This window comes from Akanthomyces muscarius (assembly GCF_028009165.1).
Source record: "Akanthomyces muscarius strain Ve6 chromosome Unknown contig_18, whole genome shotgun sequence".
NCBI classification, from domain to species: Eukaryota; Fungi; Ascomycota; class Sordariomycetes; order Hypocreales; family Cordycipitaceae; genus Akanthomyces; species Akanthomyces muscarius.
Window position 1 is genome coordinate 1,984,443 of NW_026611618.1, and position 14,711 is coordinate 1,999,153.

At 56.7% G+C, this 14,711-nt stretch overlaps 7 protein-coding genes across 7 annotated transcripts; 4 read left to right on the top strand and 3 right to left on the bottom strand.

The window, feature by feature from the left end:
* Nucleotides 1-225: 225 nt before the first annotated feature.
* LMH87_009119 (uncharacterized protein) lies at nt 226-1,122 on the bottom strand (the record flags this gene model as incomplete). Its single annotated transcript, XM_056202399.1, has 3 exons — nt 226-421; nt 494-975; nt 1,027-1,122. 3 exons carry the CDS (start codon nt 1,120-1,122, stop codon nt 226-228), a joined length of 774 nt encoding a protein of 257 aa, XP_056056967.1.
* A 655-nt stretch (nt 1,123-1,777) lies between these two features.
* Nucleotides 1,778-3,883, top strand: LMH87_009120 (uncharacterized protein; the record flags this gene model as incomplete). Its single annotated transcript, XM_056202400.1, has 3 exons — nt 1,778-2,044; nt 2,099-2,975; nt 3,036-3,883. 3 exons carry the CDS (start codon nt 1,778-1,780, stop codon nt 3,881-3,883), a joined length of 1,992 nt encoding a protein of 663 aa, XP_056056968.1.
* A 682-nt stretch (nt 3,884-4,565) lies between these two features.
* On the bottom strand, nt 4,566-7,067 carry LMH87_009121 (uncharacterized protein; the record flags this gene model as incomplete). The annotated part of the gene is made up of 2 exons (XM_056202401.1): nt 4,566-6,869; nt 6,942-7,067. The coding sequence occupies 2 exons, from the start codon at nt 7,065-7,067 to the stop codon at nt 4,566-4,568; spliced, it is 2,430 nt and encodes an 809-aa protein (XP_056056969.1).
* Nucleotides 7,068-8,556: 1,489 nt separating this feature from the next.
* Nucleotides 8,557-9,708, top strand: LMH87_009122 (uncharacterized protein; the record flags this gene model as incomplete). Its single annotated transcript, XM_056202403.1, has 1 exon — nt 8,557-9,708. The coding sequence occupies one exon, from the start codon at nt 8,557-8,559 to the stop codon at nt 9,706-9,708; it is 1,152 nt and encodes a 383-aa protein (XP_056056970.1).
* Nucleotides 9,709-9,816: 108 nt separating this feature from the next.
* LMH87_009123 (uncharacterized protein) lies at nt 9,817-10,443 on the bottom strand (the record flags this gene model as incomplete). Its single annotated transcript, XM_056202404.1, has 2 exons — nt 9,817-10,337; nt 10,407-10,443. 2 exons carry the CDS (start codon nt 10,441-10,443, stop codon nt 9,817-9,819), a joined length of 558 nt encoding a protein of 185 aa, XP_056056971.1.
* Nucleotides 10,444-11,338: 895 nt separating this feature from the next.
* On the top strand, nt 11,339-12,484 carry LMH87_009124 (uncharacterized protein; the record flags this gene model as incomplete). Its single annotated transcript, XM_056202405.1, has 1 exon — nt 11,339-12,484. One exon carries the CDS (start codon nt 11,339-11,341, stop codon nt 12,482-12,484), a length of 1,146 nt encoding a protein of 381 aa, XP_056056972.1.
* A 315-nt stretch (nt 12,485-12,799) lies between these two features.
* On the top strand, nt 12,800-14,215 carry LMH87_009125 (uncharacterized protein; the record flags this gene model as incomplete). Its single annotated transcript, XM_056202406.1, has 2 exons — nt 12,800-12,834; nt 12,895-14,215. The coding sequence occupies 2 exons, from the start codon at nt 12,800-12,802 to the stop codon at nt 14,213-14,215; spliced, it is 1,356 nt and encodes a 451-aa protein (XP_056056973.1).
* Between the last annotated feature and the right edge of the window lie 496 nt (nt 14,216-14,711).

Below are 14,711 nucleotides of genomic sequence, written 5' to 3' on the forward strand. Positions count from 1 at the left end.
GTGTCAGTTACAGTTGAGCGTGTATGGTGCACGATCCTTCGCGGCAGAGTGGAGATGACTAATCATAGGGCGAATTTGGGCACCCAAATCTCCGGACGCATAGATGGATCTTGCAGCATATATTTTGCTCTATTATACATTATATACAGTCTATCCAATGCAGTGGCTATTTTATTTGACCGAAGTCTGGTGGCGTGCCGCGAGCACAGTCTCTTGTGACACTTTTTATATGCCAATGCTGAATCCGAATGATCCCTCAAATACATCGAGCGCCTCAACATCTCGCACATCTCGTAGAGATTTGATGATATCCATAGATGGTGCTTTGTTAGCGGGATAAAATAGTAGCAGATTTTCCATATCTTCGTGCGTCATCTGGCACATTTCTTCCCACTTGTATGTGTCGCTGACTTTGGACATCCTAAATAAATTGAATCAGGTTAGCCGATTTCGTCATTCTAGCACCCCGGAAAAAAAAAAGTCGGTCACTGACCAGCGCATTCTCTTTGGGCCGTCTTCCACTTTTGGTGCAACTTTGCGCAACTTGGTTCGTAGTTCGCCAATGATATCGATGGCATTGCCAGCGTTCTTGGGGAGCTTGCTGGCAATGAAGCGACGAATGGACGCCGCGAGCCGAGGCCCACGACCATTGGTGCTGACCATGATCTGTAGAGGACCGTCTCTGTGGACGCTGCCAAAGTAAAAGTCGCATTCTGGTGGCACATCCGCGATGTTGGCGGGAATCTTCTTCTCCTTGCACAGCTTCCAGATCACCGTGGACGCATCTGGGTCGTCAATGGCCACCATGACCATGTCTGCATTATCGAGATCGGAGGGTTCGAAGACTCGGTCGATGTGTATGACTTGCTTCTCGGCAATGCGATGGGCGACTTCTTTATTCAGGCCCGCAGCAGGGCACACGACAGTAATGTTGGCGTCGGCATTGAGGCAGTTGAGGATGCGGCCAGCGGCAACCTACTGTAGTTAGAATCAGTCGGTAAAGGGATCTGAACTGAAGCACCATACCTCGCCGCCGCCGACGACTAAAATGGTCTTGCCCTTGACCTGCCACGCGAGGATGAGGCTGCCTCCGGGCTGCACTTCTGGGAACGATTTGGGCATGCTGGGCGGGTTTGCAAGTTGGGTTGTAAAAGTTCAAGATGGGCAGAAACGAGCCGGCGTCGGAGCGGCTCAAGACACAGACAGACAGGTCGAGCTCCGATAAGGCCTCGATAGGTAAGGCGCGAAAGGCGCTAGCCAGGTGCCCGGAGCCAGGGTGCAGTCCGCCCAAACGGTGTCAATGCAGCGGCCATCTAGCAGGCTTATAGCGGGCTATTAGTGGACTTGCCGCTGCTGTGGAGGGGCTTGGAGGCCGTCTCCAGCGAGCACTGCTTCGATGGACGAGCGTTCTGTCACGCACGATTATCGTAACACACTGTAAAAGAGGAGATAGAGAAAATTCATAAACAGAAAGCCTGGTCCGAGTTTGACTGGCCATTTCTTTGCAAGATATCACTGTCTTCAAGTTAGTACTGCCCGCCATGTCCCTCGCTCCACACCATGTGGCAGCCTGCCACAGGGGGTTCCACCACGCAGCTCTGCTAGCCACAGCTGCCGGCCACCTGCCATCGTCATCCCACCCTTTATCGGTCATTTCGCACTTCTCGATGCCAAAAGCGCCAGAGGCAGCTCGAACACCAAGGGCCGTCTCGGGTTGCCGCATTGGCGGGCATCGCCTCATCTATACACTCTCGACTTAAGACAGCAGCAACTCTTCATGTCTGGTCGGAGGCTCGGCGGCGGTCGCATCCTGGGCAGCGGCAAGGGCCTTGCGCCGCCACCCGCTGCCCCTCGCGCCCCCAGCCCGTTGGCACCGTCCGACAGCACCGTGTCGATTGGCTCGTCATCGCTGTCGCCGCCCATCAGCGGCAGCCTGCCGGATATCGGGCAGGATATCGTATCTAGCATCAGCGTCGGCGCACAGCCCAAGGCCGGCCTATCCAGCGATGGAGGGCTTCTCTGCCCAATATGTAACGAGGAGATGGTACGCGCGAAGGACTCTGAATGTGCGACTGTGTGCTCACATTCCAATTTGTAGGTGACCCTGTTACAATTAAATCGACACATCGACGACAATCACCAAGAACTCCCCGCCGAGGAGCAAGACGAAGTAAAGACATGGTTCGACAAGCAGGTTCTAAAGGCAAAGCGCTTCCAACCGCTGTCCCTGATCAATCAAAAGCTTCGCGGCTTGGATGTTTTCGAATCAAACGAGTCGGTTCAACCCCAGCAACAGATCGTGTCACATGCTCCCGGCAAAGCGCAAGAAGTCCATGTTGATCCCGAGGAGCTCATCACCAAAATTCATTGGCAGCGTCCAACAGGCCACGATCGGTGCACCGACCCCGCGTGCGGAAAGAATCTGGGTCCTATGAATGGCAGTATAAACTGCCGAAAGTGCGGCCGATTATTCTGTGAGGAACATACCATGTACCAAATGAAACTCAGCCGGAGCGCGAACCACGAACCTATTCGCGGCGTCTGGGCTCGAGTCTGCGAAACCTGCTACAAGTCCAGAGACGGGTACAACGACCATGCGGGCGTCTCAAGTGACCACACAAACACCTTTGTAGAGATTCGAAGGAACCGCGTCGAGCGACAGAAACTCGAAGTTTCGCGGCTGGAGAAACGGCTAACGAAGCTTACGAAATTATTGGTCGATCCGCCCGAGAAACCAAACGGCTCTCTGTTATCACCAGTCAGCCAATTGACGGGCCAAAATAACCAGCGGAAAGCAATCGAGCAGTCTGTCGTACCGTGGGAGGATGACGAATCCGTAGCAAAGTGCCCATTCTGCCAACAGGAATTCGGCACTTGGACATTTAGGAGACACCATTGTCGCATTTGCGGCCGAGTAGTATGTGCAGACTTACAAACAGGCTGCTCATCCGAAGTCAGTCTCGATGTTGCACCACGTAAGTACACCCGACAGCCCAGGGGTTTCCTACCAAGGCAGTTCATCCTGACACAAGCAGCCTCACATCAATCTACAGAGAAACCGCCTCCCGCGACTGGCCTTGTCAAGATCGGCATTCGCATGTGCCAGGACTGTAACCACACGATATTTTCTGGTAGAGACTTCAACGCTTCTCTTGAAATGAAGCCCGCAGACCAGCGCTCATACGAGACACTACGGCAATTCGAGCGCGGCATTCGCCAGCTGCTTCCCTCTTTCCATCGCGTTCTATTAGCACTGCAGCCGGACAAGCTGGAAAATGGCGAAGTCGACTTGAACAAACCCCCGCCGACACGAGCACAGATTCAAGAGGCAGGCAAAATCCGAAAACGTCTGATTGATAGTTTTGGCAAATACGGTATTGCCGCCAAACGCATACGCGACCTGCCCACACAGAGTCCGACGCAGCAACGATTACAAACGGCCATCTACAGTTACGCAAGCACCTTTTTGCACACCAACATGGTGCCACTGAAAAGCCTTCCGCAGCTGCTGCGCAATCAGTCGCCCCGGTCTGCGCGGTCTACGCCGCACCTGTCCGTCCACTCGGGCTCCTCGGGCCTGCGCCACACAGAGCTTGCCGAGTCGGACACTGCTTCACAAGCTGCCAGCGAAGCAAGCACAGTCGTAAGCCAGCTGGAGACGGAAGAAAAGGGTCTGCGCGAGGGCCTGGCGGTCCTGGAGGAGCAGCGCTTCATGGTGGAGGAGATGCTGCGGGCGGCCACGCGCGCGCGGCGCTTTGAAGAGATTTCGGCCTTGAACCGCAACATGGACGAGCTGGAGGCGGAGATTCAGGCGCTCAAGGGCAAGATCTCGGGGGTGGAAGCCAAGTGGGAGGGCGTGTACCGAGACGGCATTGCGTCGTGAGGTTTGCCAACTCGGAGCTGGCACAAAGTCATCGTCATTACTTTTTTAGGCATTGCGTGGGCGTTTATGGTGTGCGTGTGGCATTCATGTCTGGACAAGTTCTTTTGTTTTTATTTTCATCTTTCTGTTCCATTCACCACGTATAGACAGACCAACTACATCTCAACCAGAGGCACATTAATCCAATGCAACCAAGAGAACAGACCGAGGGACAAAGTTGTGACGGAACGTAGCGCAGATGAATAATGCATTAATATCATGATAGAAATACTAAGAAAAGAAACCGACAATATAAACTACCTAAGGGGAACCTCGCCCCCCAAAAAACAAGCCACGGCCGCAGCCGGCTGACTGACCTTTGCGCAATGTACTCCAGAAACCGATTAAAAAACACCTGAGCTTGAGCTTCGTTTCTACCAAACAAGCAAGGGCTCATGAAGAGAAAAAAAAACAGACCAACTCCGACGAAAATCCAGAAGTAAACCGCCATAATAATCACATCCATATTTTCTGAACACGCGCCCGTTTCCAAATCCTCACACACCCCTCTCGGTAATTATGCCATCGGGATTGACCAACACCGTGATAGACCGACATTTTAGCCAAGTTGAACAGAGAGAAGCAAAAAATGTACACATGCTGGCATGAGCCCAGAGCAGCAAGTAGAGAGCAGGCAGCACTACTAGTGCACCACGCCCTCAACACCGCCCAGGAAGCGCCGGACGCGGTCAATCTCGAGCTCCTCGCGCTCGCTCTCGACAGCCTTGAGCAGGCCGTCAATGACGGCATCGACGTCATTTTCCGCAACGCCGGTGCAGAGCGCCACTACGCGGCGGTATTTGACCTCGACATCGCGGCTGCGGCCCTGGAGGGCCTGGACCATTTTGCGGGTGACGTCGCGGCGGGCCTCGATGGCGCGAATACGTGCGCGTAGGACGCCTGCAGTCGGCAGCATGCCCTCAGCGCCAAATCCACCGCCCTGCTCCTCTTCAGCCGCCTCGAGCATGGCACCGAGCTCCGTCTCCCATGACGATGAGGGGTTGGGCTGCGCCGAGCGCGACTGCTCGTTCATGAGCCGCATCTGCTCATCCTCGCGGGCGTGCGCCAGGTTAGACACCTTGCGGCGCGCGAGCTGCTGCTTGGTCACCGATGAGGTGAGGTGATCAATCTTGCGGCGCGCCTCGCCGAGCTGCGTCGAGGTGCTGCGCAGATTGGTGTGCAGCGAGTCTAGGCTGACCTGCTTTGTCTTCATTTCTTGCTGGAAAGCGGAGCTGGTCTCGCCCAAGAGGTGTGTGATTGAAGCAATGATCTCGTCGCTGCTCTCGCGCATCTTTTGGCTCGAGCCAGGAGCGCTGGCCTTCTCGGACGTGGTCTCACCGTTTCGCTTCTCTTCGGCGTTCTCGACACCAATACCAAAGTCGACAGGTCGAAGGCCGACTTTGTTGGCAATGTTAGGGTCTGCGCCGACTTCAAGAAGCTGGGAGATGATGCTCTTGTTGCCAATTCTGGCAGCAATATTTAAAGCAGTGTCACCGCAGCTGTCTTGAGCATTGACAATCTCAGTCATGAATCGAGCAATACCCATTTTAGGAATGGTAACCTGGGCACCATTGGGTGCGGCTCCGTTGACGCCGACATTCTGGCTGCTAGGCACGCTGCCTTGACGAACAACCCACTCAAGCAAGCTCTCCAGGTAGTAGCGGCTGGCAGCATTCCGACCTTTCACAGCGCTGGTAACGGCAATGTGATGCAGGACAGTGCGGCTTTTGTGATCTCTGGCCTCAATGGTTCCACCCAGTACCTCGAGCAAGTCAGGGAAGGATCCGTGGTCCATGGAGTTTGTTACACTGCACGCGCGCATAAGCGGTGTTTCGCCTGAAGAGTTGACTCGGTATGGAGAGGCACCGGCGGCAATCAGGGCTCGCAGAAGAGGTATCCGTGAAAGAGTAGCGGCCCAGTGCAGGGCAGTGTGGCTTGGCGGGTCAATAGGCATGTCGAGCTCGCTGTGTGTCAGAGTGCGGAGTAGATCGTGTTTTGAGAAATCAGGCGTGGAGGAGTCCATGAATAGACTCATGAGCATGTTTCGCTTCATCTCCGCGTCAGGAGACATCTCATACGGTAGTGGTGCTTGCGATCCGCTGGCCTCTTCGATGGGTGAGCGGTCCTGCATAGCACTCTGCGAGTACATGAACGACTCGTTGGGTTCGGTGGGAGATCCAGGGAACGCATTGGCATAAGCGTCCATGTTCTGGCCGTATCCGCCGAAGCTATCCGCAGGAGTCATATTGACACGTTGGCGCTTTCGGGGGGGCTCAGCCTCAGGCATAGGAGGTACGCCGTTCGGCTGTTGTGTCGAGTACGCAGAGTCAACGTGCTGACTGTATTCAGAGGCGAAGCTCTGCTGCGAATTTCCAGGGAAATCGTCGCCATTCTGCATCGAAGGCTGTCTGCTGAAGCTGGGTGCACGGGAGGGACCATTTCGGCTGCGCGGGTTGGGCGAGTCGAATCGAGCCTTGCTAATGGCAGCGACAGCGTGCGACGCGGTGCTTGAGATATTCTTGAAGAATGTGCCGTTGACGCCATTCGGTCTGCCCTCGGCGCTAGAGTTGTACATGCGCTTCCTTTGAGCAGCCATAGCCTGCTCCTTGGTAGGTGTATTAAAGTCGCCTTGACCAGCGACACCTCCGTCTTGGCCCATATCATAGGTCAGAAGGGGGCGGAGAATTTCCTCGACGCCATATTGACGACAGACTTCAACACCGCGCTCGAATTTGATCCAAGTGCCCTGGTATTTTCCGTATCCGCCCTGCACCTTTTCGTGCTCTCCGGTCTGGATTTCCTTTTCGAGGATCTTGGTTCGCTTGCCTTTGTCGACACCGGCGACCTTTAGAATTTGTGTGGCATTTAGACAAGAGTCGTGGCGCCGCCGCATAACAGCCACGTTGTTGACTTCCATTTCGTAGACATCGACTCCGGAATACGAGGCCTGGGTATCTACATGTTAGTAAAACGCGCTTTTGGGTGGACGAAAGGCTTTGCGGTTGCGCATGACACTCACCGAGTAGATTTGAGGGCCTTCAGGGTTGGCCGGGAAGCCGCGGTGAAACGAGGCATTGGGACGCCCCTGCTGCGACTGCTGGCTCATGGTAAAGGACTGTTGCGAAGATTGCGAAGCGGACGGCATGATGGTCGGCGACTATGCGAAGGAGAGATCTCGGTGATGCTGCATATAGCTGAAAAGTACCTGCGATACGGGTCGCAGAGGATGACGCGAACAGCAGGGCGATCGAGGAGTGCAAATGATACCGCTCTGAGGCGCAGAAAGCGCTCTCTTGTCAAATGGGATACGGCCTGCTGTGGTATTGCTCGAGTTGACAAGGGCGATGACTACAGGATTGAAAATGAGGCCAAAGTGGGCGGGCGGCCGAAGGAATAAGAGTGGTCAGAGGAGGTACATGTACCTCTACCGAGGGAATGAGGGGGCCTCAGCAGGTGCGCCTTAGGAGATGCGGCGCTGTAAGTGGTCGTTGTGAAGCGCTAAACCAGTGGTTGTGCAGCGCTGAGCTACACTGAGTTATGGCGCTCTCAATGGCGCTTTTAGCAAGCGGCGCTACGGAATTTCCTAGGTACGTAATTCATCAAATGAAAACAGTTCAGAAAAGTGCCGCTGCAATTGCCGCAGACTTGACAGAGCAGTTATTCTCCGGTGTGTCCAAAGGCCGCAACAGCAAGGCTCGCTCAATAGCGACTCTTGTCGCAGGTACATGTGCCAGCTAGGTACAGAGTACAGAGCACACACGGTGGAATGGAGGCTGCCAAGGGTCGTTAATTGATTGCAGAGGAAGCGTGTCTGTTTCGTGATTTCGTGTCTGGTCGTGTCGCGTGTCGACCGCGTTGGCGTGCCCTCGCTGTGGGGCATCCTTAAGTGGTTTCACGTTTGCCCTCCGTCTCTGCGTCACTACGCCCGTCGACCCCTACTTGCGACTTGGCACTAAAATCAAAGCTTCGTCGAATGCTTGATACTGACCATTGGCTGGCTATTCAGTGGCCAGTTTGCATCCCTTGTGGATCTGGGGGCTGGGTTGAGCATCGCTGGCCAACCGGCAATTGAGTTTAGCGATGCGCTGGTGCAGACACTTGCAGACAAGATTCTGCGTCGAGACCCGAGAAATGTAATAGCAAAGCCAGTGCCGCTAATTAGCAGCAAAAGTAACAGGGCCGACTGTGACAGCGATGCAACAGGGCCAACAGAGGCAACAGCTAGCGTTGTGGCTCGCGGCGCTGTCTTGCCTAGACACACTCATTCAAGTATCTTTGTCGAGTAGAAGTGATCAGATTGGTGGCATCTTCTGCCATACAAATGCATGACCCTGTCATTCGGTTCGCGCTGCAATACAAAGCAGAGATGTTTACCGACGCCGATCAAGATTTCTGTAAGAGGCTTTTAATTGGATACACAGAATGGATGCCCATTGTATCCGAAGTCTAAAGGATACGTCATGAATCCTTTCTTAGTCTATTTCCATTTTGCAGAGTTCAATGTTCTTCGTAGTGGTTGTTGGTTTCCAGCTTTGGCACTACTCCACACCCTATCCCAATCCAGAAAAAAGAGTTTCCTTCGAGCCGTCACTCCCTGCCGCAGCCATCACCAGGCCGATCGCCCGCAACAGACAATGCCCGCACCGCATCCCGCCGCGGTGACGCCGCAAAAGGGCCTTTCCATCTACCGCCGGCTGCTGCGCGAGTGCTCCTATCTCCCTCCCGCCGTCCGACCGACGATCCAGTCCCTGATACAGACCCGCTTCCACCAGCACCGCAAGCAGGACCCCCGGGCCAAGCCGCACTGGGAGCGGGCGCAAGGGGTGCTGCGCACGCTGTCCGCCGCCAACCATGGCAATCGAAAGTGCATGGAAGGGCTCATCTCGAAAGCCTTTGGCCGGTCCGGCACGCGGCGGCGGCAGCTGATGAGCGACTTTGTCGTGCCGCAGGGCGTCCAGGACTCCAAGGCGCTGGAGGCCCTGACGAGCGGAATCTCTGCTGCCACGACGGACGCGAGCGGCCCCATGTCGACCGACGGCGGCTCAAAGGAAAAGAAACCGATCGGAAACCCCAAGAACCGCTTCTTCTTGAAATGGGACCAGCCAAAGCTCCTGCGGCTGCTGTCGTCGCAGCGCCAGCGCCAAAACGAAGCCAGGTCCACGTCGCACCTGCTCGGGCCCGCGATCAAGACCACCAATCCCAGCGTCGACGTGCCCAAGGAGAACATCTGGGGCGACGCGCCGGCCGAGTGCGTCGTCAACGCCAAAAAGGCACGCTGGTGGCGGCGCAGCGCGGACAAGATGCAGCCACCCCTCGGCAAGGGCGAGTGGGAGCTGCTCGGCCGTCTGAGCCGCGGCGCGCAAGAATCGGGCGAGTGGCAGATTCCCGCGCGGCGGATCCGCGCGGGCGCTGCTGCTGCTGCTGCTGCTGCCGAACCGCAGTCGGAGAGCCAAGCAGCAGCAGCCGCGCTGATGCGATATGCATCCCACACAGCCGCCGCGGTGGAGCGGAATCGGAGCGCAAGGCGCGTGGCGCGGTCTGGGCAAAGCGATGCCGGTCCGTACGGCATGTCACACTCTGGCAACGGCCTCTCGCCACGATGGTTCCGGCGGGCGTATAACCGCACGTGGATGCTGACGCCCAAGATGGAGCAGGACCCGCGGACGCTGCAGTACAAGTTTACGTTTGGCGATCTCCCAAGCATGCGAGATGCCACGCCGCAGCAGCGGTCCATCTTTGACGGTGTTGATGCCAACGGCCAGCCTTTGAAGAAGTCCACCAGGTAGCAGATGCTACATGACACCACAACACTTTTGTATATTTGTACTTTTACTACATTGCATCTATCGGAGTCTATCAATCATGAAACTTTTTGTCTTTTGCGCACCGCTCTCTCAGTCCAGCAGGCCCGCCAGCTTGGTCAGGCCGTCGTCGGTCACGCGCATCGTCATCCACTCATGCATGCCTTGCGCGCCAATCTTTTCGTAAAACTTGATGCTCGGCTCGTTCCACTTGAGCACCGACCACTCGAGCCGCGCGCCGCCAAACGCCACGACCTCCTTGGCGAGCTGCACCAGCAGGGCCTTGCCGTAGCCGCGGCCGCGCTGCGACGGCTGCACGAACAGGTCCTCGAGGTAGATGCCCGGGCAGGCGCGCCACGTGCTGTAGTTGTAGAAATACAGCGCCATGGCGACCGTCTCGCCCTCGGGGTTGGTGAGCAGCAGGCAGCGCGCGGGCCGGCTGCTCGACGTGGGCTCAGTGCTGGGCTTGTAGCCGGTCGTGTTGGGGTCCGAGGGCACGCCTGAGGGGGCAAAGGCAATAGTGCTGGTGAGAGTCTCGATGGTCGCTTTGTTGGCGTCAGACTCCTTTTCGTAGTCGGCGAGGGCCTGGATCAGGTCCAGGATAATGGGGACATCTGCGAGGATTATCGAAGGTTAGATTGCTGCTGCTGGTGGGGGGTCGACGGCGGGCTTGGGGGACGTACCCTCCTTGCGAGCGTGACGAATGGTATGTTGAGACATGGTGGGAGCGATTGCTGTGATACCAAGTTTCGAATTTGGGATATAGAATTGAGCAAGTCTAGATGGCAAGTGAGCTGTATTTGTGCGCCAATGGATGTCGGAACAGAGGATGGTGGAAGTGGGTTGACGCCGTTTGCGATGCCGGCCAACGTGGGGTCAAAGGGCGTAGCGGGGTTGCATGTAGGGCGTGCCTTTGCCGGGTTTACATAAAGGAGTCTGTAGCCCGTTTACTGTGTATTCAGATCTTTCTCGGATCTTTTCCAGGGTGGATTCATGCACTACAGAGTTTAAAAGTCGGACTTCCCGGCGAGTTCGATCGCATTGCCTGCTGGTAATGTGACGACTGCGGACGCCCACTTTCCCTATGGAGCGGCTATGCAGTACACGGTGATCGAGCACAGCAGAGCACGGGATGAGCAAAAAGAAAAAAAGATTTGAAGGAAAATATGGGAGAGGTGAGGAAAGAAAAGAAATAAGATACAAAGGAGAAATAAGAATAATACAAGAAATGGAAGATAACTATAGGGAAATTAAGAAAAAGATAAAAAGATGTAATAGGCTGCTACTTCTACTCAAGCGGTGTCTTTTTTTTTTGGCACCCTCGTGCAGAACAACGACGTTTGGTTATCTTCGGCAGACACTTGAGTCAAGATTATCGCGGGACCTATATCGAATTCGAAAATGATTCACTCTGCATCATCGCTAGTTTTGGCATGGCAATAGGTCCCGGGTCGGTCTTCCGTCTAGGCCCAGAAATATCTACGCTTGTCTGAGTCATTGGCCGTGTTCCATCTTTACCTACATTTTGAGTGGACAGGGTCAAGGAGCCACGACTTATAAGAATACCGCCACAAGATCTGATGCAGATATACAAAGAACTCGAGTATACTACACAATGGTGTCGTTAACACAGCTCCCGTTCGCCTTGCCCGAGGACAAGGTGCCCACCCCGCAAATCGCCCGGGACATCGTTTCCACATTTCTCACACAAGAATGGCCCAAGCAAGATCCCGCCACCATCACCGTCGCGTACAGCACCTCCTTTACCAATCCCAGCTGCGTCGTTGAGCGGCCTGCTCCCGACGATGGCACGATTCCCGCCGAGCCGCTCAAGCTCTTCATCAAGTTCCACCGCTCGAGCGGCTCCGACTTTGAGGCCTTCCGGCACCTCGTCCCGACCAAGGAGCAAGAGGCCCTGCTGACCTACGAGTACGGCCGGTCCGGCCTGGGCGCCCGCGTGTATGGCCTATTCCAGACGCAAGACGGCACGCTTGCCCGCATCGACGAGTTTCTCGACGCGCGGACCCTGGAGCCCGAGGACGTCGAGGACGAGGCCCTCCGCGCGGATCTGGCCCGCGGGCTCGCCACGTTTCACACCCTCCAAGCCGTCGCGCTGCCCAAGAAGCCCGTCGCGAGCTACTACGAAGCCGTCGGCAAGGGGCTGCGCAGCCTGCACCGCCTGGACAAGCTCAAGGCGCTGGCGCGCGAGGGCGGCGTGCCCATTGATGAGCTCGTCGACTACGACCTCGCCGGACGCTGCGCCGTCGTCGTCGAGGCTCTGCAGAAGCTCGGCGCCAAGACGGGCTGGTGCATCCACGACATCCAGTCGATGAACATTCTCGTCAAGAACAGGCCCGCGGCGGACGAGACCAAGCTCACGCTGATTGATTTTGAATTCGTGTTTGAGAATTACCGCGCGTTTGACATTGGTGGGCACTTTATGCAGAAAATGTTCAAGTGGTTCGACGAGACGAGCAAGATTGCGAGCTGCCGGCCGTACCTCGAGGCCGAGGAGCGGCACTTTTGCGACGTCTACGCCGCGCAGTGGAATGCGCGGACGGGCGACGCGGATACCGGGGAGCAGGTGTACCGCGAGGCGCAGCTGGGCTACATGCTGGCCACGGCGTTTGACATTCACAACATGCTCTGCTGGATGGAGCAGGAGAGTGACAAGGATCCGCTGAACCTGGCGGGGTTGAACAAGCTGTTTGCCGAGTTCAAGGGCCGGTACGAGAAGCTGGGACTGGAGTCTGGCCAATAGGTCGTACAAGCCTTGCCTCCGAACTTGAATACATGCAGAAATACACTTTGACGACATGACAACTCGTTTTCGCGCTTTCGGTGACTATGTTTCTTTTAGGGGCAATCTTTAGGCAGCCGACTATTCCGTAACTCTTGTGTGCAATATGGCATCCATAATTGAGCAAACATGCGGCATCCCGGCCGACTTGCACAGTATACGATCACAGCATCGACAATGTTACACAGCATCCACGCTTTTCTTTAGGCCGCAACGACAATAACAAAGTTGGAAACACTCTCCTCGTCATCGCTACACAATGGAAGCTGTATATATATGCCGGAGGATCTCTGGGCCTTTTTACCTCTGATGTGAGAAATCCTCCCCCCCCCCCCCCCCCCCCCCCCCGACGTTACTAACAAGACTACAAGTCACGAAAGAAACAACAGGCAAATGTCGCCGCTGACCGCCGACAGCCAGCTCCAGATTGGCATCGAAATCGAGTTCGTGGCCCCACGCAACGTCGAGTGGGAGGACGAGCACCTCCCCGACCTCGATCACTGGAACCACGTGAGCCTGTCCAAGGACGCCTGCTTCCACCGACTCGCCGTCGCGCTGCACGACGCCGGCCTGCCGGCCTGCTACCAGATGAAGACGACGCCGCTGCGGTGCGTGCGCAACCCGCTCCGCGAGGCCGCGCCCTCCAGATCACTCGTCCTCGGCAGCGTCTACCGCCTCCTCGGCGACCCGACCCGCTTCCACAACAGCCGCCGCCGCCGCGGCGACAACGGCCGCGCGGGCCTGTACCGGTACTGGCTCGTAAAGGGCGAGTACAACCTCACCGACGACGCCCGGTACAAGACCTGGATCGCGTGCGAGCTCAACACGCCGATCCTCTCGGAGGTGGACATGGCCGGCGCCACCCTTCCCGATCTGGACACGGCGCTCACGGCCCTCCACGGCACCTACGACTCGGCGCCGCACATCTCCACACGGCGGTGCGGCCTGCACGTGCACCTGTCCCCCGTGTCCGGCGGCACGCTCTTCTTCGCGCAGCGCATCCTGACGCTCGCGCTGCTCCTCGACCAGACGCTGCTGTCGCCCCTCTGCGACCCCTCCCGCAAGGACCTCGGCCGGCCGTTCCTCAGCGCCGCGGCGCTCTCCACGCGGCGCGACCTTGTCGTACCGCGCATGCCGGCCTTATCGGCGGCGGCCCGCGCGCACCTCCCTCGACAGTTTGCCGCCGTCGAGGGCCGCGTGCTGAGCTGCATCTGGCGCGCCGAGACCTTTGACGACCTGCAGCAGATCCTGGAGCACCACAGCGCGGACCTCCTGACGGTGGCGCCGGTGCTGTGCAAGCACAAGCTGGCCGCGGTCGACGGTGGTGAGGACAACACGACAACGACGACGGTCGAGTTTCGGCACGCGCAGGCGTCGTTTTCGAGCAGGTTTGTGAGGGCCTGGGCGAGTGTGGTGCTGGCGATTGGACGGGTTGGCCTGCTGGGCGTGGAAGAGTACAAGCACGCGCTCGGGAGGTTGTGGGATGCGGGGATGGGGAGCAGGAGTCGGGACCCGGAGCAGACGTGCCTGGCGACGCTGGAGGTGCTGAGCGAGGCTGCGGTAGAGGCGGGGATGCTGGGTGGAGGTTTGGACTTGGGGTATTGGAGGACGAGGTGTGCGCAGATGAGGGAGGGACAAAATCCGGATGTTGACGGCGAGGGCAAGGTGGTCTTGGATGCGGATGGCCAGTAGGGGCCTGCGTGTGTAAGTCTGGGTAGGTAAGGGCACAACAGGACACTTTTTCAGATATTTCTCTTCTCTCAAACTGTTAGTTTGATAATCTGAAAAGCCTATTACAGATGAGCTTTACGTTCCCTTTGTTTCCATTACAGATCAAAGTCGGCATCGCGAGCATCTGAGCAGCTGAGCCAACAGGCCGCGCTAGGCGCTTGTGCTTTACGGGCAACGCTCATCGGAACAAATTTGTTGTACGACGCATGAATAAAGTAAAAGCCCCACAGGTTTGTGAATTCCGTTGCATAACGCTCACAGCATCAGGAATGTAATCTGGCTGCACAACATGCACATGTTCAGCTCCGAAGTCGCCAACAGTCAAGTCGGCACCGGCACCGGAGTGCAAACGGGTCTTTGGCGGAGCATCGCGACTTGGCTTACAGGGCGCCCGTCACTGCTCCACCGGCTCAGACGGGGCCGCAGTTGACGGGACGCGGTATTCTGCTTGCACAGG